Raw genomic sequence first — 25,718 nt, 5'->3', positions numbered from 1 at the left:
ATGTCTCTCTTCTCCCTTCCCATCTCTTCCCTCAGATACACACTTCAGCAAGTAGTGGTTTGAAACTTTTTCAGGAGCCATAGTTTGTTTTTTAACTTATAATGCCATATTTTAGACTGCAATATTGGAAGGGTTTCAGAGTGAGCAACTTAATTAGGAAGGCATGCTCACATTGTTGGTTTATACTCTTTTCAAAATGCTGTAATTAATTTTTAATTAATTATGGGCCAAACCAACTTCATGTATTGTGAAGTTTCTTTCCAGAATGTTCTGTAATACAAGCCTAGGGTTCTCTTCTTTCTGTACTCAGATAAGGCAATGAAGCTGAAATAAATATGATGGCTGGTTATTTGTAAATTAAATGATTTATACTTCATGGAAATTGCAAATATTAATTAAGCAGTGCCTAGAAAATGTAGGTTGTGGTCCTTAATATATTTATATACACAAGCAACTTAACTCACAGAATTTCTTATATGTGTTTCTGCTTTTCTTTGACAAACTGAGAAAAAAAATCACCAAATTTTTAAAAATGCCCTGTGACAACTATTTAACTTTTAGTCAAAAAGTAGTGTTTTCTTTTTGGGGGAGGCAAAGGGGAATGGGAAGAGGGAGAGGATCAAAAACCTATTTTTAATTCTTCAAAAAAATTGGTCATCTCTTATATATATTTCCATTATAGCAAACTAGTGGATCCTTCCTCAAACTGATATCAGTAGTGAGCCTGAATAGCAATGGCCTTTATTAGATGACATAGTGGTCTAGCTAACATAATGTATATTTATGTACCTTTAAATTACATACTTAAGTGTTTCATAGAAGTTCTGCTATATTTAAAGTCAGTCCTGGTAGTGGCTCTGGAAGTAAGTTTATGCATATAGTTGAATAATCTGGCATTTTAACCTTTGTATAAAGCATTCATAATTATTAGCAGTTTAATTTGAACACACACTTTAATTTAATTAAGCACACGTGTATAGTAGAATAAAAAGAATTACAGAAACTGCATAAACAACCGGGTTTCTGTCCATATGTAAAGTACAATTTTAATTTTCAGAAAAAAATTATAACTGAAAGTGTTACCAAATGTTAATTACCCTGAATTATTGGACATCTTACATTTTGTGATTTATATATGGATTTGCTATAAATCATCTGTCTCTCAGTTCCAAAATGAAATGAAAACTTGATTAGAATGTGATTTATATCAATTTTCCAACTGTAAATTATTCTAATTTGAAAAAAAGGATGCAAGAAGATTATGAGGTTTTAAAAAAGCAACAACCTTATGTTCCAGAAGGATCTTGTATGTTTTTTTCCCTTAAATTTTTAGACTGACTTGTTATTTCTAATGTCTACCGATGTTCAGATGCTCATTAGTTGTGCTTCACATTATATTTGTTATTCCGGTTGTCATAACTTAGTAAATATGTTCAAGCTTCACAAAACAATTATATGTGGGATAATTATTCTATATAAAAGTATGTATAGAATAATTCCATAGACTAATTATAGAGTCAGAGATTTAGTCACTTCGCATTTCTCATGACTGAGAAATGACCACTGATTTACGTTTTTAACTTCAGCTCTGTCACACCGGGCATGTTCAGTCTAGTCTGTATTATAATTTCCAGTCTTAACAACCACACTGCCTTGGACCATGATCATCTCTAAACAACATCTTTCTGTACTTCGGAGAGGAATGCATAAGCAAATCCAACCTGCTGCATTGAACTGTGTTAGTAATTTTCAGTGGCATTCTTCCCCCTGAGGCCAGGTATAGCCATTACATTTTTACTGGTATAAGTGCTCAGAAATCGGTCTATACCCATAACAGAACACAAATTCGACACACATAGACTGGTTTTAAAATGGCGGAACCCAGTCTAAGATTTGCCCTTCCGACCAAAGGACAAATGTGTGTTCTGTTAGCCTCCAATGTAAACTACACCAATTACAGAAAACTGATTAATTAGTATCGATTCTGCCTCAGGCTTTTTGAGTGTCAGTAATAGTGGTCCAGTATGATGTTATGAGGCACTGTTTTGCTGAATATGCCATATTTTAGGTCAGTGGGGGACCAGCCTTTTGGCAGGAGTGCTACAAAGTAGATACTCCAGTTCCCTTCCCAATCTGCTGTTTTGCTTTCTGCTCCCTACCATCTACCACTGTGCAGCCTGTCTCCTCCCCAATCAGCTTTGTGCCCCTTTATGATCAGTTTTATGCCAGACAGAAGTTGTGCATGCTACACAGGCTTAGTGTAGATGGTCAAAAAGTCTGAGGCTGAATTGATTCGGTCTTTGTAGTTTTAGTCTAAGGTGCAGCGTTTGAACTGAAAAGCAGATGAACACACGTTCACCTTTGATTCAGGAAATGCAGCCGCATGCCTGTAGTGGCTCAGCTCAGAAGCCAGGGGGCACTAAAGCACAGCTGCCAACCGCCCCCCATCCTCCCTGCTACACCGGAGTGGGCATGGCCGGGCCCCAGCCCTGTCCTGCCTGGGTGGGGAGGGGAAGGTAATAGCATTTGAATTCATAAAAAGTTTTAAAAAGAATAGTTCTTTCTCTGAAAAACTATAAATTGAAAATTATAAAGACCTGGGAGGTGTGTTCGCTTACTCTTCCGGATGTCCCTGAGGCCTCTGGGATTTTCAGTCCAGTGTCAGAGCAGCAGGACTCTACAGGGTTGCTCAACACTTCCTTCTCCTGTTTCCAGGTGCTCCTGGGATCTGTAGTCCACAGTCACAGCCAGCAGTAACTTCCAGTAAGTTTAGCAGCAGGGCAACACTGTACTTTCATAGATTTCATAGACATTAGGGCTGGAAGGGACCTCGGAAGATTATCAAGTCCAGCCCCCCGGCCGAAGGGCAGGAAGTCAGCTGGGGTCATAGAATCCCAGCAAGACAAGCATCCAGTTTGCTCTTGAAGGTGTTCAATGTAGGTGCTTGAACCACCTTCGATGGCAGGCTGTTCCAGACCTTGGGGGCTCGAAAAGTAAAGAAATTCTTCCTTACACCTAGCCTGAAATGGTCTTGTAGTCGTTTATGACTGTTCGACCTCATCATCCCTTGGGGCACTCTGGTGAACAAACGTTCCCCCAGATCCTGGTAGTCACCCCTGATAAACTTATAGGTGGCCATCAGGTCACTCCTGAGCCTGCACTTTTCCAAGCTAAAGAGCCCCATGGCTCTCAGCCTGTCATCATAAGGTCTGCTTTCCTGACCTCTGATCATGCGCGTGGCTCTTCTCTGGACTCTCTCAAGCTTCTCCACATCCTTTTTGAATTGTGGAGCCCAAAACTGGATGCGATACTCCAGCTGTGGCCTCACCATGGCCAAGTATAAGGGGAGAAGCACATTCTGGGATTTGCTTGAGAAGCATCTATGGATGCAAGCCAGCATTTTGGTTGCTTTACTAGCCGCAGCATCACATTGTGGGCTTATGTTCATCTTGTGGTCAATGATGACCCCCAGGTCTCTTTCTTCTGTAGTGCTAGCCAGCGTAGCGCTGCTGAGCCTATAAGGATGCTGCAGGGTTTTTTTTCCCCAAGGTGGAGAACCTTGCATTTTTCAGTGTTAAACACCGTCAGGTTCTCATCTGCCCATTTGCTGAGCCTATCCAGGTCAGCTTGGATCACCTGCCTTTCACCTGACGTGGATGCTTTGCCCCAAAGCTTGGTGTCATCGGCAAATTTGGCCAGTCCACTCCTAATTCCAATGTCCACATCATTAATGAAGATATAGAACAATATGGGTCCAAGGACAGAGCCTTGAGGGACCCCACTGGTCACAGGACACCATGGTGAGTGACTGCTATCAATTACTACCCTCTGGGTCCGCCCATGGAGCCAATTTCCCAGCCAGCGAATCATGGTGGACCCAAGCCCACAATTGGCCAGTTTCGCCAAGAGGTGATCATGGGATACCAGATCGAAGGCTTTTTTGAAGTCAAGATATATGACATCAATCTCTTCTCCCTTGTCCAAGTGATAGGTCACCTGGTCGTAGAAGGAAATGAGATTGGTCAGGCAAGATCTACCTGCAACAAACCCGTGCTGGCTATCCCTTAGGATGTTTGGTCCATTAAGGATGGCCTCTTTAATAAACTTTTCTAAGATCTTCCCCAGGATAGAAGTCAGGCTGATGGGCCTGTATTTAGTCAGATCCACTTTCCTCCCTTTTTTGAAGATAGGCCTTCTTCCAGTCTTCGGGCACTACACCAGAGCACCAGGAGTTTTCAAAGATCCATGCCAGGGGCTGGGCTATGAGGCTTGCCAGCTCCTTAAGTACCCTGGGGTGTAGATTGTCAGGGCCAGCTGACTTCAGGGGAAGGTGAGATTAACCCCCAACTCCCTGGTGCCACACCCCAAGTTAGCCAGACCTTGCTGCTTCAGCTAGGGAGCAGAGGGACAGGGCAAGCCCTGCTCTCTGAAGCAGACAGCACAGCACAGCCCTTGGCTGAAAAGCATTCTGGGATGCTAGGGGACTCTGATTTAACTTGAACTAGGAGAAAGTTGCCCTTACCACTTGTGGTATTTGGGCTGCAAGTAGGCTACCCCTGTTTGCGTGATACATACAATACATTTTTTGGTCTGCTTCTTCTACCCTTTTCCATAAACAAGAGTGAAACAGTAGGAAAGTTTTAGACAAGTTTTGGGAGTCATTGGCTTCTTCCCTATCTTTTGTTTACATTGTTAAAAGACCTTTTTGTTTTTGTTTTACTGTCTGGTTTGTTCAGTGTAAATAGATGATGATCTTCACCAAATTCTTCTGACTCTTCCTTTCTGTTTCCATCTGGGTCATCTTCTAAAGGAATTCCAATGGTTGCAGACATATTTAGCTATCAGAGCTGTTTTGAAGGGATTTAGCAAAGTATTAGAGGAATTCAAGATTGTTGAGTACTCTGACAACATCAGAGCTTATACTGATGGGGAGTTTTGTCCATTGACTCAACCTTGTTTTATAAAGTTCAACTTCTGTGTGTTAGATTTGTTTTCTCTAATTTTTTTACATCTGCGATATCAGCATAGAAAAATAGATTCCTGTAAGCTAAAAACATTCATGTCACACAGCTGGTGTCCCAGCATCTCTATCTTTTAGTCTCTGTTGGTCTTGCTCTGCCTGTTCATTCTGGTGCCTGATGTCCAGCTCCATCTGTCTGTTTTTCAGGAGCAGCCTCCTCTCGAGATACAGGTTCATTTTTGCTTTCCACCATGCTGCTCTGGAACTCTTGCCCTTGCTGTTGCATCTGCTAGATTGTCAATGAAGCCATCTGTGGCACCATCACCTTAGTCACCTGCATGCCCTATAGGAGATAGTGAAGCTATTTTTAATCACTACTCTTTTATTTTAGTGGGGTTTTTTCTCCTTCCATCTCCTAAGTGTGGTTTTTAATCCATGGTTTTTGTGTTTGGTGAAAGTAAGGCTATGTTTAATACTGATAGTTAGTCAACCCCTTGACTGTATACACTTGGAATTAAAAGATGCCGGTGGAAGAAGCGGTGCACATAGGGTGTTTACAGTTACAAAGGAAATGTCAGTCAAGTTTATGATTTACAGAAACTATTTGAAAAGAGAGAAATATAGCAAGACCGTTGTAGTATTTGCCTCAAGACCAATTCCAGATAGCCCCATTAATGCAGATGATTAATTTGTTCTGAGTGAGAATTTACATAGTCCCATACAGTCTGAGGAGAAAAAGGCCTAAATGAAGTTAAGGGATTGGCAAATTTCCTGATAATGTTTAGGACAAGGTAGAAGGAGACACAGTGTGAGATAAAAGGATGAGTATAAAGAATCCAGTTCAGTGCAGAGGTCATGCTTGAGAAGCACAAGGGAGTAATGTAATAGCAGCATTGCCAAAGAAAAGTAACTGGAGAAAATGTTGAAAGTGGAGGAGCATTTCTTTACTCTCGGTACCAAGCAAGGTAATTGTAAGGTAACTGGAAAGGGTCAAAACTCTTAGAAGAAAACAATCAGGTTTTAGGAATGGTCAGAGCTGCTGGATCAAGTGTTCCCCTTAAGGCAAATAAAAGTGCTTGATATACCAGAGGTAGTCATTTCAATGATTTTAAAAAAGGCCTTTGATTCTATACATAGACTATGCATTTAGAATATATCACAATGTTACAGTCTTCCTAGGAAATATGCTTATATCACCACAAGTAAGTACAGCCAGTTTTATGCTAAGTTTAATGGCAGATACCCAGAATTGTTCAAGGTTCAGACAGGAATGTGACCAGACAATATCCTCTCACCTTTTGTTTTTGGAATACTTATGGACTAGATAATAAAAATGCAGGTAACTGAAACAATACAGGACTACAATGGATAAAAGAAGCTATGTGACTTGGATTTGCTGATAATATTGTATTGTTGGAAAATAGGACAGTGACCTCACCTGAGAAGATATAGTAAAAGTGGCAATATCTATTGGAATGAAAGTCAATGTGAAGATGTCTAAGATGATGAATTACAAGGAAGCAGATGATGAAATACCAGGAAGCAGATAAGAGAAATGTGAAAATTGCAAATGTGGAAACAAAACAGTTTACTTGGGAAGCACTACTAGAAGTGATGGAGACTTTGTGTGTAGTAAAAACAATGATAATGAAGGCGTGCACAGTATTTACTAGGTTCAGTATTTGGATATCTAGCAAGATCAGTATGAGAAAAAAATGAAGGATGAGACATAGTAGGCATCAGCAGCTGCTCGAAAGAAGTAGGAACACGGGATCTGAAAAAGATAGACAAAAGGCATTTTGAAGTTTTTACTCATTTGATATGTTCAAAAGATCATGGAAGTGCATTGAAATGCTTATTTCCCCAATATAGAAGTAAGGAAAATAGTCGGTGACCATGGCTTGAACATGTGCGTAGACCAGTGAACATGGCTCGATCATTTGAAAGCAAGCTTTGCATTAAAAACTGCCACAAAAGAAAACTGAGAGAGGAAAACAGAAACCAACTCAGCAGAAAAGTACTCATAGAACAGTGGAAATTATTGGGTGTAGGAAGTGTGTCATCTAGCACAGAACAAAAATCACTAAAGTGATTATAGCCCAATGTATCACTTGTGTGTAATGAAAGAAGGAAAAAATATGATGACCCATCATTCCGTTTCACTAACATTGCTTTCATTTTAACTCAAATTATAGCAGTGACTTTTTTCAAGTTACTGTTGTTCTATAACCAAAAGTAAGAGTTGTAGAGTACATTGGTAAGTAAAAGTGGATAGTAAACATAAGAATTGTAGGTGACTAATTTTGGACATTCTACGAGTTGCATTTAAGTACAAGTCCTTTGTAAAACTTGTATTTCAGGGATATTTACAATAATGTTTTATGCTAAACTCCAACTCCACTAAATTTGATATATAATTTAAGAATGAATAAGTAAGTAAATAGTAGTATGTTAGTTCTATGCACATCTAAAGGAGTTGATAATGGCTGACTTTCAGCAGAAGCATAATTTTCTTTCTTGGAGTTTTTAAATATATTGGACTTTTAATATATTCTCTCCATATTTGATTACCATTTTAAAATTTCATTTATCCTGGGATTAATGAAAATTTATGAAAATTTACACTTAAACACAAAGATTAACAGTAAGGTTGTAGTATGTCAATTTTGATATTTTTATTCACAATATTATACACAGGTGGGAACTTCAGACTTTTAGCCATTTCTAATTAAGAAGCTTTTATTCAAAAGCAGATTGATTTCAATTCAACAGGAAGCTAATTGGCATTTGTCAAAAGTTGTTTCCTCATAGGGGAGTAATATCCCTTTGAAACATTCATAAACTCATTATCACTTAAAACGTTACTGAAAAACAGGCAAAATGCAAGAGATATTTTCCCTGACAATCTAAGTTTTCTGGTATAATAGTCTTTGGAAATAATTTTTTTATCACTGTTTGACATCTCATGGGTGTCAAGCCACCAGCTTGAGTTCAGCCAGGCAAAAGCAGAGCTCTGAGTCTTACCTTCCAAGACCTTTGTTTTGTTTTTTATGACAGTGGACACTACAACCATCCTGTGTGGCAATCAGGTTGTATCCTGCACATCATCCTTGACTTGGACTGAAGGTCTTGTTACATATTACACTTAGGAAATGCCAACTGCGCTTAAAATTCTTGCATCTGAGCATTCAAGCAGTAAAACACATGCTAATTCCCATTGTAGGATAGCAAAGTTAGGACTTTACTGGTGAGGACTATCTCCAGATAGCATTACCTAGCACATGCTGAGCTAACATCTGGCTGTTCCATGGAGGTAATACAATCAGGAGACTCCAGTGTGATAGTGGGGCTGGGAGCAACAAATAGCCTCTATAGCACACCACAGTAAACCATGGTTTTCAAAGGCTCTGGCTTAGGAAGTATTTTATTTAGATTGTAGCAAGTATTACCATATCGATGATCAAAAAGCTTTTTAACATATAGCACCGTTTACTACAGTCTACATAAAACATGTCCTAAGTCTAATATGCAACAAGCCCTTAGGCCTCGCTCTCAGTTTCTGCATCCATGTTTCATATGAGTCTTGCAGATTCTTTATATATAACTTCTCTAAAACAGTCTGTCTTTCCACAGAACTAAGTCTCTCATCTAGGCTGTCATAATCTCATGCCTGATTACTGCAGCATCTTTTTCTCCAGCCTTGACATATGCCATCTTATTCTGCCCACAACCATTCAGAGTGCTTCTGCAGAATAATTTTCCTAACTTGCCACTTTGACCATGTGGCTTCTCTTTGTATTCTTCCACTTCACTCCCTTCTCTGTTACCCACTTGGTATATTTTCAAACACATTCCTTACTGTTTTCTTCCAGGCTGTGCCTCTCATTTGGGAAGAATGAACTCTTCCAAAAATATTCACAAAACTACCTTACTGTTTGAGTCTCAAACCCTGACTGAATGATACCCTCTGAAAAAAAACCGTGTCATATAACCACTGGCTTCAGGGGAGTGAGAGAGAATTGCTCACTAATTTTGTTGATGTTGTTCCTGGCTATTTTAAAAGTTTGGAAGGCAGAATTATTTCTAAAGTGGCAGATAAAAATTTAATTTGACTTTTGGCATTAGTTACTGTACATTTGTTTTTTCCTTACTATATACTTCTACAATACTCTAAGGGATGGCTAGAATAAAGGGCAATTTATTACAGCAGCATTACATTGTTCTGGACATTAGAGTATTTCCTTATAGGCTAAGTAGAGTTAGTCAAAAAGCCCAAGGCTGAATTGATTTAGTTTTTACAGGTTAGTCTAAGTTGTGTAGATTGAACTGAGAAGCAAGTGAACAAACATTCAATTTTGATTCTGGAAATGCAGCCACATGCTTTCAGTGGCCCAGGCCAGAAGCCGGGGAGCGCTAGAGCACACCTCCCTGTTTGACTGGACCAGACAGCTTAGGCCAAGGCCAACGTTGCCTCCCTGTGAGGGGAGGGTTTGCGGGGGAGGTGCAAAGCATCCTAGGATACTGGGGTACTGTGAGCTAACTTGTATCTGGAACAGTAATTCAACACACCAATTTAACCTAAATCAGTGAAGTCTCATACTACATCTGTCCAGGTTTATCTTAAATTGGTTTGACCATTTTGGAAGCAGTTTACGTGCACTGAAATTCTGTTTCAGATTTGAACTGGTTTCTGGACATTTATACCAGTTTGTGTTATTTCTGCCCTCATCCATAAAGACTTGTTAGAATGTTCAGCTATGTATATAAAGTAATGAAAAGAAACACTTCTTTGCTTACAGATTTACTGTTGATTTGACTAGAAATACAATCAATTGCACCAATAAATTCAACTGGTCAACAATGAAAAAGGTTTAGAATAAACATTAGTTTGGATGAAAACTGTGAATTATTTTGAAACTTAGCAGTTTATACTACATTTCTGTTCACCATTTTATTTCACTGAATTCTAACTCTGGTTTCTATCTTTATTCTGTAGAAAACCAAAGCTTTCATTATTATGAACCTCTCAGATAGGGACAATTAATTTATCACAGTACTTACTATCTGTAATTTTTTTTATTCTGGTTTTAGTACTAGTAGGCTAGGAAATTTAAAGAGCATAACAGTATGCATATGTTGTTAAACAAGACTTTCGTTCAGTAAGGGCCTCCATAGTAGTGGACTCTGTAGTAACAGACTAACATTCTTTTCATTTAAACACTTACAGAGTGAGAAAAAGACTTTAAAATTTAAATTTGATTTGCAGCACACTTAAAAACAAGAATGGAGAAAAATGAGATGTGATTTGATTGCCCTACTGTTTTTCTAGTTGTAGGATTTTTTTTAAAAGGAAAAGAAAAGCCCTAAAAACAGAGATCTGAAATACTGCAATGGAGGTGAAAAGGTTTATATTGAAAGTATCAGAACTGGCCATACAGAAAATTATCTGGGCCATATGGTTGGCCTCTATACTTGCCAGGCTATCAGTAACAGGCCTCTTTTTGAAAGAAAGATAGTTTTAAGATAGATTTCCCTGTTACCTTTATTTTATATATAAATTTTATAATAGAAATTCTCTAGGATATGTTCCTTACAATAATATAAGGAGAAGTATAGCACTACTTGTTGGCCTAATACTCATTAACTACACTGATTGAAATCTTTATAGTTTTGTCTGTAAAATCACAAGGAACTCTTACTATTGATATATCACATGAAAAAACCCCTCTTCTTATCTTACATCCCATATTCCACATAAAGGATATGATTGAGGCTCTGTTGAAAAAATGCACGCAGAACTTCAAACTGGTGTCCATTCGGCCCAAAAGGAGGGAAGAGAGAATGGGGAAGGGGAATGATCCAAAGCATTTTGAAAAAATACAAAACTTGTGCATGTGTGTAGTGCTTGAAACGAAGCAGTTTCAGCACAGTTTTTCCCACATCTGTACAATCAAACTGAAGATCTCTTGCTCTTTAGCCCGTGTAAAAGGAGACAAAATTGACCCTTAAGAATGGCTATTCTAGTCCTGCTTCAGAAAAAGTGAAAATTATTGAAACAATGAATGAGAAAGTTAAGAAGAAGATAGAGATGCTAATCAAACAAAATACCAAAATGTTCATTAACACCAGTTTTTGGCTGCAATGTCCAAAATAACTCAAAATTATTTAATTACGGAATTATTTAACAAGCGCTTCCAAAGCATGTCTCCACCAATAACCATTTAATGATCCTTGTTGGCAACTCTATTATTATCCTCATCCGTAAGACTCACAACATTTGTATAATTTTCTGCTCATGTGTCTCCTTATCTTACTTTTAAGTCGTTGCTAAATCCTGTTGTTTCTTCCCAGAGAGCCTTCAAAATAGGTCATTTGTTAATTCCTTTATTAATCCCTTTATCTTTCATTTATTAATGTTTCTTTATTAATCCCTTTATCAAAACCCGGTACCAAATCCATGATGATTTTACTTTGACTATTGAAACCTCCTTTTCTTGCCTGATTGAACAAAATTCTTAACCTTATCCAAAACCCTTGTGCAAAACTCCTCTGACTGGCCCACAGCTCTGACAGCATCCAGTCTCTCAGATCACTGAACTGGCTCAGTTTCTGTAGTATTTTCCTGCTTTTGCACTCTTCCTTGTTTCCTCTCCTAGTAAGTTGTCCTTCCCCACCATATGTACCATTGAATCTTCTGTGCTTTCCCTCCTGTAGCATGTTCTTTCTCCCCCTTTTGCACCCATTATTTAGTCTCTCCCTTTTTTCTCATGTCAGCTGCGTGATTCTCTGGGTGTGGGCAAATGCACAAGTTATAGAGGGTTGAAAGGGGGGAAAGGCTGCATATCAGCTGTTCTACAGTAAATCTTTCATATGTTCCCTCCTGTCTCACTGTAAGTGGAAGCTAAACCAGGGAAGCTTACCCCTATTTCATTCATTTCAGCCTCAACTGCCCCAGTTTAGCTTCCACTTAGTGCAGAAAAGGATTGGACATCTAAATACTTACTGCAGAGCCTCTAATGTAGGGTAAGTTCCTTTTCCTCCTTTTTAACTTCATATTATTTGTTAGTCTGTTCATTCTGTCTGGTAACCCCCCCCCACACACACACTTTTATATGATAGTAGATCTGGTACATGTAAATCAGCCACTGGGATAAAACGTCAAATCACTGCTTTGGGAGGTTGCAGGAAGAGACTGACATGATGACAGCATATTGCTGGAAAGCTGGTTGTTTCTCTCTCTCCTTCCAAAAAAGACTCCCCATGGTACACGTCTGATATCACATATTAACTAAAACATTCTTTGCAAAGAGTGGATGAAGTGGAGTGCAGAGCTTCAACTAAAATAGATAAAGTACTAACTTTGGGAACTTTAACAAGTAATAGGCTGGGCAAATAATAATTAGTTTGTGATGGGCAACAACCAAGGTATTCTCTGAAGATATTTATGAAAAAACTCAACTGCTTGTATGTAAGGCAGGGGTAGACAAAATATGACCCACAGGCTGGATTCAGCCTGCTAAGTGATTCTGTCCAGCCTGTGGTAAGTCCGTGGGGCCTGCCCAGCCCAGCTGCGGGGGGCAGCCTGGGCTGTGGCATGTGCAGCCAGTCCCTCAGGGATGGAGGGTATCACCTGGCACACAGCACAGTCCACCCTGTCCCCATAGCTCTTGAGCACACTGGGGATTGTAGTCAGCAGGGCTGGGCACCATGGTAATGGGGCGGGGGGCAGTGCAGCAGGTGGACTCGGCTTCCTGGCAGCCCCCATGGCAGTGCCTTGCTCTTGCCCTCACATTCTGGTGGCTGCTCCCTTACTTGCAGAACCAGCACCTATCGCAGGGATATGCAGGGAGTGGATCGTGGCTCTGCACTGGGTGCTGGCACCATGCTGTCACCACCCTGTGATCCTGGGCCCAGCCCCAACCACCTGTCCCACTCTCAGGTGCCATCCTTTGCCAACCTGCAGCCCCACCCCATCTGCCCAGCCAAGCATACCCTGCCTGTGGGAGTCCTGGGCAGTTGCCCACATACAAACTTACAAGGGATCTCATATTACTTAGATATGTATCTCCATGAAACAAAAAGCTATATAGTACATTTGGGGACAAAGGCAATGTAGCAAAAAAGGTATTATAGTATTATAATACAGCTAAGCATATTTATGCGTGCTATTATGTCCAATTAGCAGCACTCTGTTCCCTAGCATTTGTGGCTTCCTGTTATTAAATAACAATAACAGTAATAAAAATGAGAAATATTAATAGCAAGCATATGAAATAGTTCATTAAATCCATGTTTGTGACCTTGGTTAAAGTTCAACTGTGTTTCATGAAGACAGGTAGGGAGGATATAGGAATTAGTCCTCTCTAGAAACAACCTGATATTTTCAAAGATTTTATATGTCTGGTTACTAGCCCATACTTGCCTAAAATAGCAGAAGTCTCATAGTATCAATTCATATTAAACAGTACACAATGCTGTATATCAAAAATGGAGATGAAGCATAAAATGACAAAGCCCTAATCTGGGGGAAGCTTCTTTTTGCTATATTCCACTGCTCTGAGATGGGGATGCACACTTTGGAACCAAGAGCCTCATGTCAGCCCATGCCCTTCAGTGTGGTCATTTTGAGGAAATAGTCTTATTTTTCTTGCCAAAGTAATAAATGTGGGATGGGAGTAGGACAGGGTGGGGGGATCCCTTAGAACTCCTGTTAGGACTACCTACTAAAAGTAGGTTTAACATAGTGTCCCTAATTTCCTTCTTCCTCAAGTCTAGCATTCTCTTGCTTTCTATGTGTTTTCACTATATTTTTTTATTTTATATTTTTTATTCTGGTGCATAAGAATGCTGGGCATTTAAAAGCCTGATCTAACAAAACCCCATGTAAAACATTCAACTATTTCCTTATTCTTTATTAGTTATTATGTCTTAAGAAAATTTATGAGCACAGTAATTGCCATATTGGTTCAGCATAATAGTCCATCTAGTCTGGTATCTTGGTTCTGATAATACTAAGCACTGGATGCTTCAGAACAGACACAGTGTAAGAAATGCTGCACCTAGAAATAATAGTTATTGCCTGCTTTCTAATACACATGAAAATATTTCCCTAACCCTTAATAGTTACTGATAAGCTTCAAAAGCCAGAGTATGAGCTTTTTTATGCCCTTTAAAATCCTTTTGTTTGATATAGACCAATATAAGTATTCCTATCATCCATGTAAATGCCCCACTCTGAATATTGACAATGAATGTGTTTGATAAGGAGTGTTCAGATAATTTAAAAGAAGGATAGAAATGTTGACTTTTGATTAACAGTTATTTATATTTAGGATTGCCTTTGATCCATGTTGTGACTGTAGAGATTGTGGTCCTGTAGGGAAGATTTTATGGTACTTGTTTTCTCTTTAATTTTGAGGTGCCCAATAAATTTGTTAATCTAGTTAAAAAACAAATTTGAAACACACCCTAAAAAGTTCAACTTGAAGCACTTCACAGAGGTTTATATTACATTTTCTGTAGCAAGCTCCTGGTTTCTGTGCGAGTTACCAAACCAGTTAAGTTAGAGTCTTGGCATGAAACCAAGTGAATTTTTTTTCACTGTAAACATGACTGCCAAGCAGTAATGTTTTTCTCAGCTTTATTTTAAAGGCATCGTAATGGAAGAAAATTAAACTGAAACACTTTTTTATGACTGTTTCATAATGGAATAAAAAATGTTAAAAGGTGGGGAAAAGAATGTTGGAGAGCATATACAGAAAAAATAGGTCTTGATAAATATTTAATCACTATAGCTAAATTGCTAGATGTATTTAGGAAAAACCAAACCAATTCAGTTTGCATGTGGTACGATCACAGATGAAAATGCAACTTTTGTTTCTGCACGCAAGAAAGATGCATAAAAATGTTAATCTTATCCACATTGTGATATTGGAAGAAAAATATGGAGCTAGATAAAACTAACTGAACAATAACAGTAAGCAGAGATATTTGATTCTTCTTTACTCCTTCAAGCCTATTTTTAAACACTTCCAAGTGATGAATAGTTCTGTTAACTCGTTATCAAGTATTTTGCTGAACTTGGACATCCTAACTTTGCTTTTTGGGATTTATTTTGTTGGAAAATGTGCAGGTTCAGCTTTGCCTTTTTAAGATAAACATAAACTTTGCTTAATACTCACAGTGATTTCACTACTATGTGCAGTACTATACCTATAACTATACCAATTGGGAACAAATGCATTTTCACTCACTTTACAGAGAAGTTGAAAAACATTGTCTACTCTGGCTGTTTGGAATCCAGCACAGCACATTGTATCCCAGGATGGGGGGGGGGGGGGGGGGAGGGGGAGGAGGAAGAGAGAGAGTAAGACTGTTTATCAAAATGTAAGATAATTTGCAGCTTTGTAGGGTTTCCTTATTGAATAACAACTTATATCATTCTTTGGGATCTAAAAACTGCTAGGAAAGGGGAATTAAAGAAAGGACATTGTGTGCCACCAGTGGGAATACTCATTTGATGAAAGTGAGCAGAAGTAAGCCTAGGTGAGTAGCTCCTTGGGGCCAGATTCTGTTCCACCAGTTAGGTCTATAAATGGACTTACATTCCTCAGTGATATTCTCTTCCACCCTTCTCAAGTCCTTGAAAAACAATTAATAAAAAAGGGGTGTAGGCTCTCCTTCTCGCTACTTTTTTGGGACTCAGTCTTAAGGATAAGGTGATGGTGTGTTACAAAAGTACATACGTTTCATTAATTTTTCAGGACTTGTATGAAGTGGAATAGAATTGAATTTAAGTGCATAAGTTTACTTAGATGCCTTAAGCAGAACAGGATCTGGCTCTTGGTGTCTAGAAATGGTTAAAGGATTGGTAGTACATTGGATGCCTACTGCCAGAGTTAGCTATGGAACATTTTTTGTCTTACCTTCCTCTTATTTTATTTTTATATTTTATTAGTTCTGTGATTAAGTTAGCTGGTGAGATTTGAGAATATTGACCTTCACAGCAGCATATTTTTATTTGCACTGTTTGATTGTAGTTTTACTAAGTTTTGGATCAGTTTACATTTTGATTATAGCTTAATAAAAAGGAATTTACATGGAGGGAGAAAGGGAAGGACCTTATAGGCTTACTAAACAGCCAAAGAAGCAGCCAGTAACACTAACATAGAACAATAACTACAGTGCTACTGTAGGAGTGGGAGTATCTTTTATGGTAAAGTAAAGCAATGAAGAATGGAACATATGAATATATTTTATAACAGAAAAATCATTAATATAGTAAATCAACCTCTAGTAAGAAGTAAATAAAACTAAAAACCTAATTAACTAAGATGCAGCTTTTATGAATCCAAGATTACAAAAATTACAGCAGTCACAATTCTCTCATCTGCATCCAGGCAACTGCCATTGAGAAGCAGATGATAGAATTGTGGTTAGTGGACCAAATTCTGCTCTTCCTTTTACCTATCTAGTTGTATTGATGTGAAGGAGACTGCTCAGATGTAATTACAAATTAAATCTGCACATACTATTGGCTACTGTGCTCACTTCAGTATAGCTGTCCATTAGGCCTGTGCAAAGATTTGATCCCTGATTTGATTCCAGAGAGATTTGGCCCAATTCGGTGTCTGAATCTTGAATCCAAATCAAATCAGGAGACCCTTTAATTTCTCCTAATCAAATCAGAACCCTCCGAATCGATTTGGAGAGATTTGAAGATTCGGACGCAGACACAGCTTTAAATATTTTTTCTACGTACCTCAAGGTAGCAGGCAGCTCATGGATGCTGAGATACTGAGGGGGGAGGGGGCATTCCACAGGAGCATGGGGGTGCTCCGCAGCATGCTCGACAGCAGACTCAGAAGTGAACCAGAAGCACTTCCAGTCCACTTCTGGGCCTACCAGGGAGTGCACAGGAGACCCCTACCTACACTTCCCCCCAGCTCAACAACTGGTGCCTCCTGGGTTTGGGGGGGCACCCAGGGTCCCCCTCCAGCTGGTCGCTGGGGTGGAGAGGGAACGGGGAGGTCCCCCATGCACTTGGCAGTGGGACCTGGAAGTGGACTAGAATCCGGGTTCACCGCTGAGTGCTCGGGGCCCCTTCCCCCCACCCCCACTCCTGTGGGATTCTCCGTCCCCCCCACCATTGCAGCATTCACAAGCCACACCTAGTACTTCAAGGTATGTAGAAAAAACATTTAAAGCTGTGTCTATGGCGGAATCGCTGATTCTCCAAATCCCAATTGCTGATTCTCCGATTCTTTGGATTCAGCCAAATCGAATCAGGAACAGTGATCTGAATCCACTGATCAAATCACTGTCCCCAATTTGGGCTGAATCCAAATTAAATATGACCCTATTTCTGAGATGGCACACTCATCTTGAACTAAGCTTCAGTAGATCCTTAGAAGTTAAAGTATTGTCTCAATATGTAAGATGCCTTCAAAATAACTTTTATTACATTTAGTCCTAGTCAGAGTCTAAGACCCCACTGTGGCAGGTGCTATACAGGATAGATGGTTTCTGCCTCAAAGAGTTTGTAATATAATAATGAAGTGTCCTTTTTCAGGACACAACAGTGAGTACAGCCAGCCAGGGGAGTACAAGAATCAGAAGTTCTGTTCAACAGGATAAACAGTAGTCTCAGAATATTAGCATCTTAATCATTGACAGGTTTTTTGTAAGCTCCAGACAAAGTAGAGTTTAAATGCTGAATTTAAAGGGAAACAATAAATTTGTAGATATTTATGGGGAGTGTTTCCCAACTTTTGTGGCACTATGGTAGAAAGTGCTAAAGTATTTATTTGAAATTGTAAGAAGCAGTGGATGGAGGATAATATAGCATTATGAGCTCCTTGGAAGTGCTTCACAGGCAGCTCCATAGATTACAGTGATCCCTGCAACCCAACAGATGTTCTCTGTTGAGTCCAGGAGGGTGGAGGATTGAGCTTCACATTGGAGCTGGCTGTGTGTCTGCAGCCTCTCTCATCTAGCCACCCCTACCCACCCCAGTTCTGGTGCTATCTTCAGGATGGGATTGGTGGGGGAAGGGAGGGAGTTTGGTTTGGGGTTTACCCAGCCCACACTGGAAGGGGTGCAGGCTGGTGGATTGGAGCCCCCCAAGGAACCCTAGGGTGGGGATCAACCCAGCCCTACTTCTGGTATGTGCTTACAGAAGTTAATGAAGGTACTCTGCTAGTGAAGGCACTCTGTTTTGGAGCACCTTTATCTGAACCCTCATGGAATGTGGGTTCATTTGTTGCATGATCAGGCACTTTTAAAGTGCTCTGCAACTATGCATTTCTGTCAGGGCACAGATGTAGAATGCTTTCAGGGGGCCGATCATACAACAAAACACTTGTCAGCATTCTGGAAATCTATGTTTTGATAGTAAATGGTAGGTTAAAGCTCAATCTAAGCATAAAAGATCTTGAAAGTGAAGACAGGAAAGTAACTTATATTTGATAAGATAGCAAAGAGGAGAACCAATGGAGGGCCTCAAAGGGAATAGATATGGGTGAAATGATAGGCTAGGAAAATGACCGCATAGAACCATTTTAAACAGATCTGAGTAGGGCAACATCCTTTTTGTAAATGCCAGAGAAAAGGACATTGCCATAAAATGAGAGCCTAGGCAGGAGTTTTACTCATGTGCATGAATAGGAAAGTTGTATCCTAGAGCATTATGATTTGTTTCAAGTTTTTTAAAACACTGTATATAAAATCAAGTCAAAATTTGAATGAGAATTTCAATTTTATTGAAATAAACATTTTGTTTAGCCTCAATATATTTTTAATTAATTTCATATCACAGGAAATATCAAGATCTTTTGCTTGATCAAGATCTGTTTTGGAACAGGCAAAAATTGAAAATTTCTGTCAAATTAAAGTTCTAGTTCCCACACGGCTCTGCTTTTATGTTTGGTTTTGTTCCTCCTCCCTTCATCTGTTTTTTGTCTTTTTTAGGCTCTGATCTTTCAATAGCTTATACACATGATATACTTTATGTATTAAATATTCTATTGACTCATCATATGTAAAGTTAAGCACATGCATTAAGTTTCTGTAAGAATATATTCTTTGATTTCAAACTTTTCAAGGTAAGACTTGTTTCTTTCTATAGGTTTTAATAGTTTCCAGTTCCAGGTGTCAACAGTTGGTTTCTGATGCTAGTTCCTGATTACTGTTCAGGGAAACACTAATACTACTATTGATAATATTAGTACTATTAAGCAGCCATTTAATCATTTTATAGCCCAGTAGTTTAATCCGTATTTAGTATCATCATCAGTCATCATCATCACTGTCTTCTCTTTTGTTCACCTTGTTTTCATCTTCAGCGGGTTTGCCTTTGAAAAGTCTATGCCAGTCCCCTCTCTTCCATGTGCAGCCTGACATCTAATTCTCATCGTCCTCTTCTGTCTTCCTGTAATACATTTCACTCTGCCTTATTTTAATACAGTCCTCAACTGTGGGGTCCAAGTGCCTGTTTGTGAGTAGGTTCCTCAGGGTATACCTGAAGCAAGAGAGAAACTGGTCAAAATGGGTTGTCAGGCCCCTTGTAGTTTGGTCAAGTGCCCACAGAGGACTGCTACTCTGATCAGGGTTCTGAAACCTGTCACCATCAGGAGGAATGCATGAACTTTCTTCCACACCTCTCTGGTATATGGATGTTCCCAGAAGAGGTGGTCAGTTGTTTCTGCCTGCCAGCAGTTGGGTCTGTCTTGGGCAGTTTGGTGGGCCTCTCTGCCCTGCATTGTTTTTCCATGCCTGTACAGGGAGTGTCTGGTAGGCTGCCTGTCAGTTCAGGTCTCTGTGCTCTTTCTGTAGGTCCATGTGGAAGATTCACTTCCACCTGGCCGGGCAGCTGTCGCCACATAATAAGTCCACAGGCAGTATGGTATCTCTTGCGTTTACCACCTCCTATATCTTGTTCACCAGGGTCACCAGGGCCGCATTATGCAACTTGTATTTCTTCTGGAAGCATTTCAGGACCTCATAGAACCATGGGGACATCATGGCCCATGGGCTTCCACTGGTCATCATGTACACCTGCCACTGTCTCAGCAGCTGCCATGCAAAATACTTGACAAAGCTGGTTGTTTTGGATTTAGTCCCTGTCACCAGTTTGCAACCTTGGCCCATGTACTTGGCCCAGAGGAAGAGTAGGACACCTGGATTCCTCTGCCTCCAGACCATTTCACTTTGTATAGGTTGTATAGTTTTCCTTGCCACTTTCTCCTGTGTGGAGTTCCAAAAGAAAACACACATGGCTCTTTGGATTCAATGAATGACTTGCTTTGAGGGTGGGAAGACTAAGGCAATGTTTAAAACTATTGGTAGTAGTACCACCTCCATCAGTGCCACATGTACCCTCCCCATTGACAGGTAGCATGATTGTCATAGCTCCAATCTGTGCCCTTCGCCTCCATCTTTTCCTATGCCTTCTGTCCCACCAGCTCTGTAGGTCAAAATCCAACCTGAGGATCTTTACCCTCATGAAGAATGGAGACCCCCCCAGAGGTGACAGGTCCTCTCGCTTACTCAGGTGCTTTTTCTCATCTTGAGCTTGGCCCCTGCTGCTGCTCTGTATACCTAGGTGTGTTGTAGCACTCTTTCCACCAAGCCCATGTCCCTGCATATGATGTTAAGGTCATCCATATAAGTGAAGACTTTCACCTCTTCCCCATTGCTCCCAGGGATTTTTATGCTGCTGACCCCTGGGGTCCTGCCTGAGCCACTGTGCTAGTGGTTCCATTTTGCAAATAGACAAAATTGGGGAGAGTGGGCAGCTGTGCCTGATGCCTGACTCCACCACAGTCGGGGTTGTCAGGGACCCATTCACCAGTACTCTGCTGCTCATGTTGGTGTTATAGTGCTTTTATGCACTATACTAAGTGAAAAAGGTTGCAGGGACTCCCATTTTTTTCAGTGTCTCCAGTAGGAAATGATGGGATAGCTGTTCATCTGCCTTCTCCAGCTCAAGGTTTAGCATGGCAACGTTCTGTCCCCTCTTCCATTAATACTGTAGCACATCTTGCAGCAGCATTAGAGCTATACAAGGATAGGTCAGTATAGTCTATCTAAAGAAGATCTGTGGTAGTGCCTATTGTGCAGTTTGTGCCCTCAAGTCATGGTGAGCTACTGCATTGAATACTTTTAGACTTCCACTTCACTCCCATGGCTAATCTGTGCCTTTCTTTCCATTTTCAGTTATTCCTGTTTCTTCACTAGCCTTAAATGTGTGGCAAACATCACTAAAAGGAGCCTCAAAAAGTTCATCCAGAATCCCTCTGTTGGCCCCTCTTTCAGCTTGCCACATATGATTAGTGTGGCCTTATGTTCCATGAGGTGGAGCTGGACCAGGTTGCCCTGCGCCTTATCTGCATATAAATTGTTGGAGGATTCCAGGACTCGTGACAAGAACATCTAGTTCCAGTCATGAGTGGGGCTAATTAGGACATGGATCCTTTGGCGGGGGGTGGGATCTGTAGTACACACACATAATGAGCATTGCTGAGCTATGGGACTGCTGTGGCTTGAAATGCTGCTGATTTCTGCTGAGGCCCAGCTCAATATGTTATGGTAAATCATGAGCCTTTTGGTTTTTGAACTAAAATTGTGCATGGTTTGTATTATGCATAAGTAGGTATAAAAAGTGCTTCTCACAAGCATGTTTATGGAGTACCTGTGCTAAAACTTGCAGAAGTTTTAAAAAAAAAAAAGCAAAAATGCATCAATTCTGAATGGGCTAAGTCTGTGAGTACATATAGTAATTTGCCTATATGCAAATGATTACAGGCATGCTCAATTTAAAATCAATGGGAATGTCCAAATGAGCACACGTGTGGTTTGCAGTGCCTCAGTGCTACAAATCACACATGCCGCACATGTAGGCATTTGCTGCACTGCTGATTTGGAGCACAGTGCTCTTTTTTTTTTGTTACACCAGGAGTTCCCAGTGTCAAAAAAACCCACACCAGAAAACAGCGGGGTGGTACATGTGGTAGTAGTGTGTGTCACTCACTCAAAACAGGAGCCTGTCCAGCCAAAGCCACACTCCTGGCTGCTGGCCAGGCTCTGTGCACCTGGACTGCTGCTGCTGGAGCCCTAGGAAGCCCCCAGGATTCCAGGTAAAGCTGCTGGGGTCAACCCAGGTGTTGGCCTCAGCCTCCCCTACCCTACCTGGAGCATTTTCCCCCTGCTAACCCCACATGCAGGGGCATGCTCTTGGGCAAAAAGCAGTGGCATAAATTTGTGCTGCTGTTTTTTTCCCAGTGGCGACCTTATGCCCCTGCTTGTGGCGATGCAGTCAGTGTTTTAAAATTTGCCCCTCACTTCTGTATGCTCAGGGAGAGCAAGCTCTGACTATAAGAAGAGGAGAAAGGGGCTGTGGGCGGAAGTTGTGGGGGCAGAGGGCAAGGGGGAAACCTGATCCCTCAAATTTATTTTCCCTGCTGTAGCATTGGGAGAGGAACAAATTCAAGGCAATCCTCTAATAATTACATTCTGTACCGAGAAAATTTGAACAAATTTATGAGTTTTCCATATATAGTATCTAATTTTGGGGGGTTGTCTTATATTCAGGAAGATCTTGTATTTGTATAAAATACAAAAAACAAGGTTTGACCAACTGTACAAGTACAAAATTAAATGCAAAATGTACCAAATTTACTGCTGTTGTTCTAGGGCTCCTTGATAGGCTGACATTATCCACAAGTTTTGGTGCCAGTTAATCTACAGAATGGGAGAATTAACAATTTTTTTGTATCCATTTAGCTGTCTATGAACTATGTTACATTAAAGAGAATGGGCCTACAGAGAACCACCCCTTTTTCCTGTGTCATTGTATGTAGTGAAAACATACCGCTATTGTTGTCCTCAGGGATGCAAATCAGTAGAAAGCTGTTGATAGCAGCAAGTGATAAATGTTACACAGGACTTGGTATTCTTGTTTAACTATAGTGTGACTATGAAAGTAACCAGAAGAGAAGACTTATTTCTGAGTGAAATACAAAGGTGGCAAACAATTTACAGTGACAAAAGATTATGACTAGGATCAAATTATTGAAAATGGGTTTGACTAAATTAGGTTAAAAGACTAAGTGGCTTATGATAAATGTTGGAAAGGAGCAGGGTATGGGGCTAAAAAAAATTAGAGAGACATAATACAAAATCCAACAGGGACTGTGAATTAAACCCTGTATTGATATGCACTTACAATAGTAACTGACAAAAATCAAAAACTTTTTTGCAGTGGTTCATTGAAACAAATAACTAGGCACAGGGCTTATATATTAAGTATAGCATAGATACAAATTATAATGCCTTACTCTTTTGCTATTGAAGAGGTACAACAAATGGGCAACCAGAATGATTTGTGTTCATAAGAGAATTAATATTTATAAAGTAGAAAAGGTAAGCTAGGACTGGACGTTTTCTTTATTTGATGTATGCACCAGTATCTAGAAAAATGTTCAAGAGATGCAGATGAGATGCACATTTAATAGTATATCCTAATTTTTAATTGATAGAGACTTACAGTTTTTTTCAGCCTGTGTTCCAGTTTTTACTCTGTCCAGACATGTGCATATTAGGTAAAGGTGGTTTCAATATTAATGTCTTTAAACCTGCCCCCCCCACCCCCTGAGATGATGTTTTCTTTAGGCTTTCATAAAGAAAAACATATTTCAGCTTTCTGTAACTGCCTGTTTCCTCTTTGTAGCCCGAAAGTCCAAAAAGTTGGGGAAGTTGAAAGGGATGCACGAAGAACAGTCGCAACCTCAACCGCAGCAGCAGCAGCAGCAACCACCACCCCAAAGCCCAGAGGAAGGGACTACATACATTGCTCCTGTAACAGAGCCATCTGTAAACACAGCACTTGTTCCCCACGTATCTATTTCACCAGCACTTACTCCAGCTCCTGTTAAGATTCTTGAAAGCATTGAACCTGAAATTGTGTATGCAGGATATGACAGCTCAAAACCAGACACAGCAGAGTACCTGCTTTCCACTTTAAACCGCCTTGCTGGCAAGCAGATGATTCAGGTGGTAAAGTGGGCAAAGATACTTCCAGGTAGGAATGTAATTTACTTTATGTATTTTTAAATGGGCATTGTGGCTTAATATGCCATTTGTCTGACTGGGGTTTAGTCTGTAGCCTACTGCACACATTTAAAAAATATTTATGGGTTTCTCTCAATGGAAAGGGTAATAAATATTTGTATTTTATTGTCAATGCAACTGTGTCCAGCGCTTGTGATAAAAGATTACAACTGAACTCTGTTCATTATTGGTAATAACTACCTAAATAAAGTACATTTTGTTCAGAATTGTACTATTCTAAACTGCACAGGGTAAGCATAGGCGTAACTGTTTAGTGTTGTTTCTCTGAGCATAGGGATAAATAATCTCTTAGGGCAGTGATTCTCAAAGGGTGTGCCACAGCACACTGGTGTTCTGTGAGAGCACTGGAAGTGTGCTGCAAAACATGATACTGTACCATATGGCCCACAGAGCCATGTTGTCCAGCCCACGGGGCTCCCCATGGGTCCATAAATTCAGTGGTCCCTTGCCTTCAGTGGTCCACTGCTCCCTTGCCATTAAATTTCTAAGCTGTGCACAGCTGGATTGGGTCCCAGCCAGGTTGGCCCCTCACAGCTGTATCAGGCCCCAGCTAGGCTAGTACCACCTGCAGGATTGAGCCCAAGGACCAGATCTGGCCTGCAGACTGACCTGACACTGTTAATCTGGACCACAGACCCAAAATATGTGAACCACTGTTTAAGTCCTCATATAATAGTTCTACATATGTAGTCCTGTGGACTGGAAGTCTAGGTCTAGATCTATCTCTTAGGATGTAAAAGGTGTGCTGACCATTTTAATCCAGAAAAAAGTGTGCCTCAGGTATCAAAAATTTGGGAAACACTATGTTAGGGAAGTGTTGAGCTCTTTCTCTAATTCCATTGGGTGCTCTGAAGTAGATTACACTTAAATGTTGAATTCAGTTTGTTCTGTTCTTCAGGATTTAGAAACTTGCCTCTTGAGGACCAAATTACTCTAATCCAGTATTCATGGATGTGTCTATCATCATTTGCCTTGAGCTGGAGATCCTATAAACATACAAACAGCCAATTCCTGTACTTTGCACCCGACCTGATCTTTGATGAGTAAGTATATGTTTGTTGTCCTTTACAAAGCAAGCTGGAGAGTTTTACAAGATTTTAGAACATAAATATGTAGAGTAAAAATCCTGATAACCCAAATTGAAAATGTATGTATAGAAGTTGAGCAAGTGAAGGACTGTCAACAGGGACATTGTACTTCCTTCCTTTTCTTTACGGATGCAAATGGACATGAAAGTTCCCTAAAGGAGACACTCTGATAGCCTTTGAAATACAATTGATACAAAGCCAACATTAATAGATAAAGGTATTTTTTTGGTATGTATTATGGCTTGAAAGACTCTCTAATTTCTAGGAAATGTGAATATTTAAATTGCAAGCTTTTGTAAACAGATTTGTATAACGGTTCTTTTGTTAACAGTATACAGCTGCTCAATCTGTTTTCATGACAATCATAATTACCCTTCTTTGCAATCATTTTTGCAAGGCAAAATGTTTTTCTATTATAAAATGTAACTTGTTTTATGATGCATTAAGAAAGACTGGAGGAACCGTTCCTTCCAAGTATGTGTATTCCTTCCTATTTTAAGATCATTAAAGCTCTGTCTATGGTGAATTTAATTTAATTTGTA

The 25,718-nt window shown here is 40.0% G+C and overlaps 1 protein-coding gene across 3 annotated transcripts in view; it reads left to right on the top strand.

Moving 5' to 3' along the window:
- The window catches only part of NR3C2 (nuclear receptor subfamily 3 group C member 2), a 332,295-nt gene that overhangs the window by 250,661 nt on the left and 55,916 nt on the right, over positions 1 to 25,718 (top strand). For all 3 annotated transcript variants that reach the window (XM_090036366.1, XM_090036367.1, XM_090036365.1), the window contains 2 exons: positions 23,688 to 24,038; positions 24,987 to 25,131. In XM_090036366.1, coding sequence (XP_089892492.1) covers positions 23,688 to 24,038; positions 24,987 to 25,131 — 496 coding nt within the window. The remainder of the gene's footprint in view (positions 1 to 23,687; positions 24,039 to 24,986; positions 25,132 to 25,718) is intronic.

Source organism: Crocodylus siamensis, chromosome 2 (genome assembly GCF_052110815.1).
Source record: "Crocodylus siamensis isolate JL-2025a chromosome 2, ASM5211081v1, whole genome shotgun sequence".
NCBI lineage: Eukaryota > Metazoa > Chordata > Crocodylia > Crocodylidae > Crocodylus > Crocodylus siamensis.
Note: the sequence above shows the minus strand (reverse complement) of the source record. Positions and strands in the feature narration are given on the sequence as shown.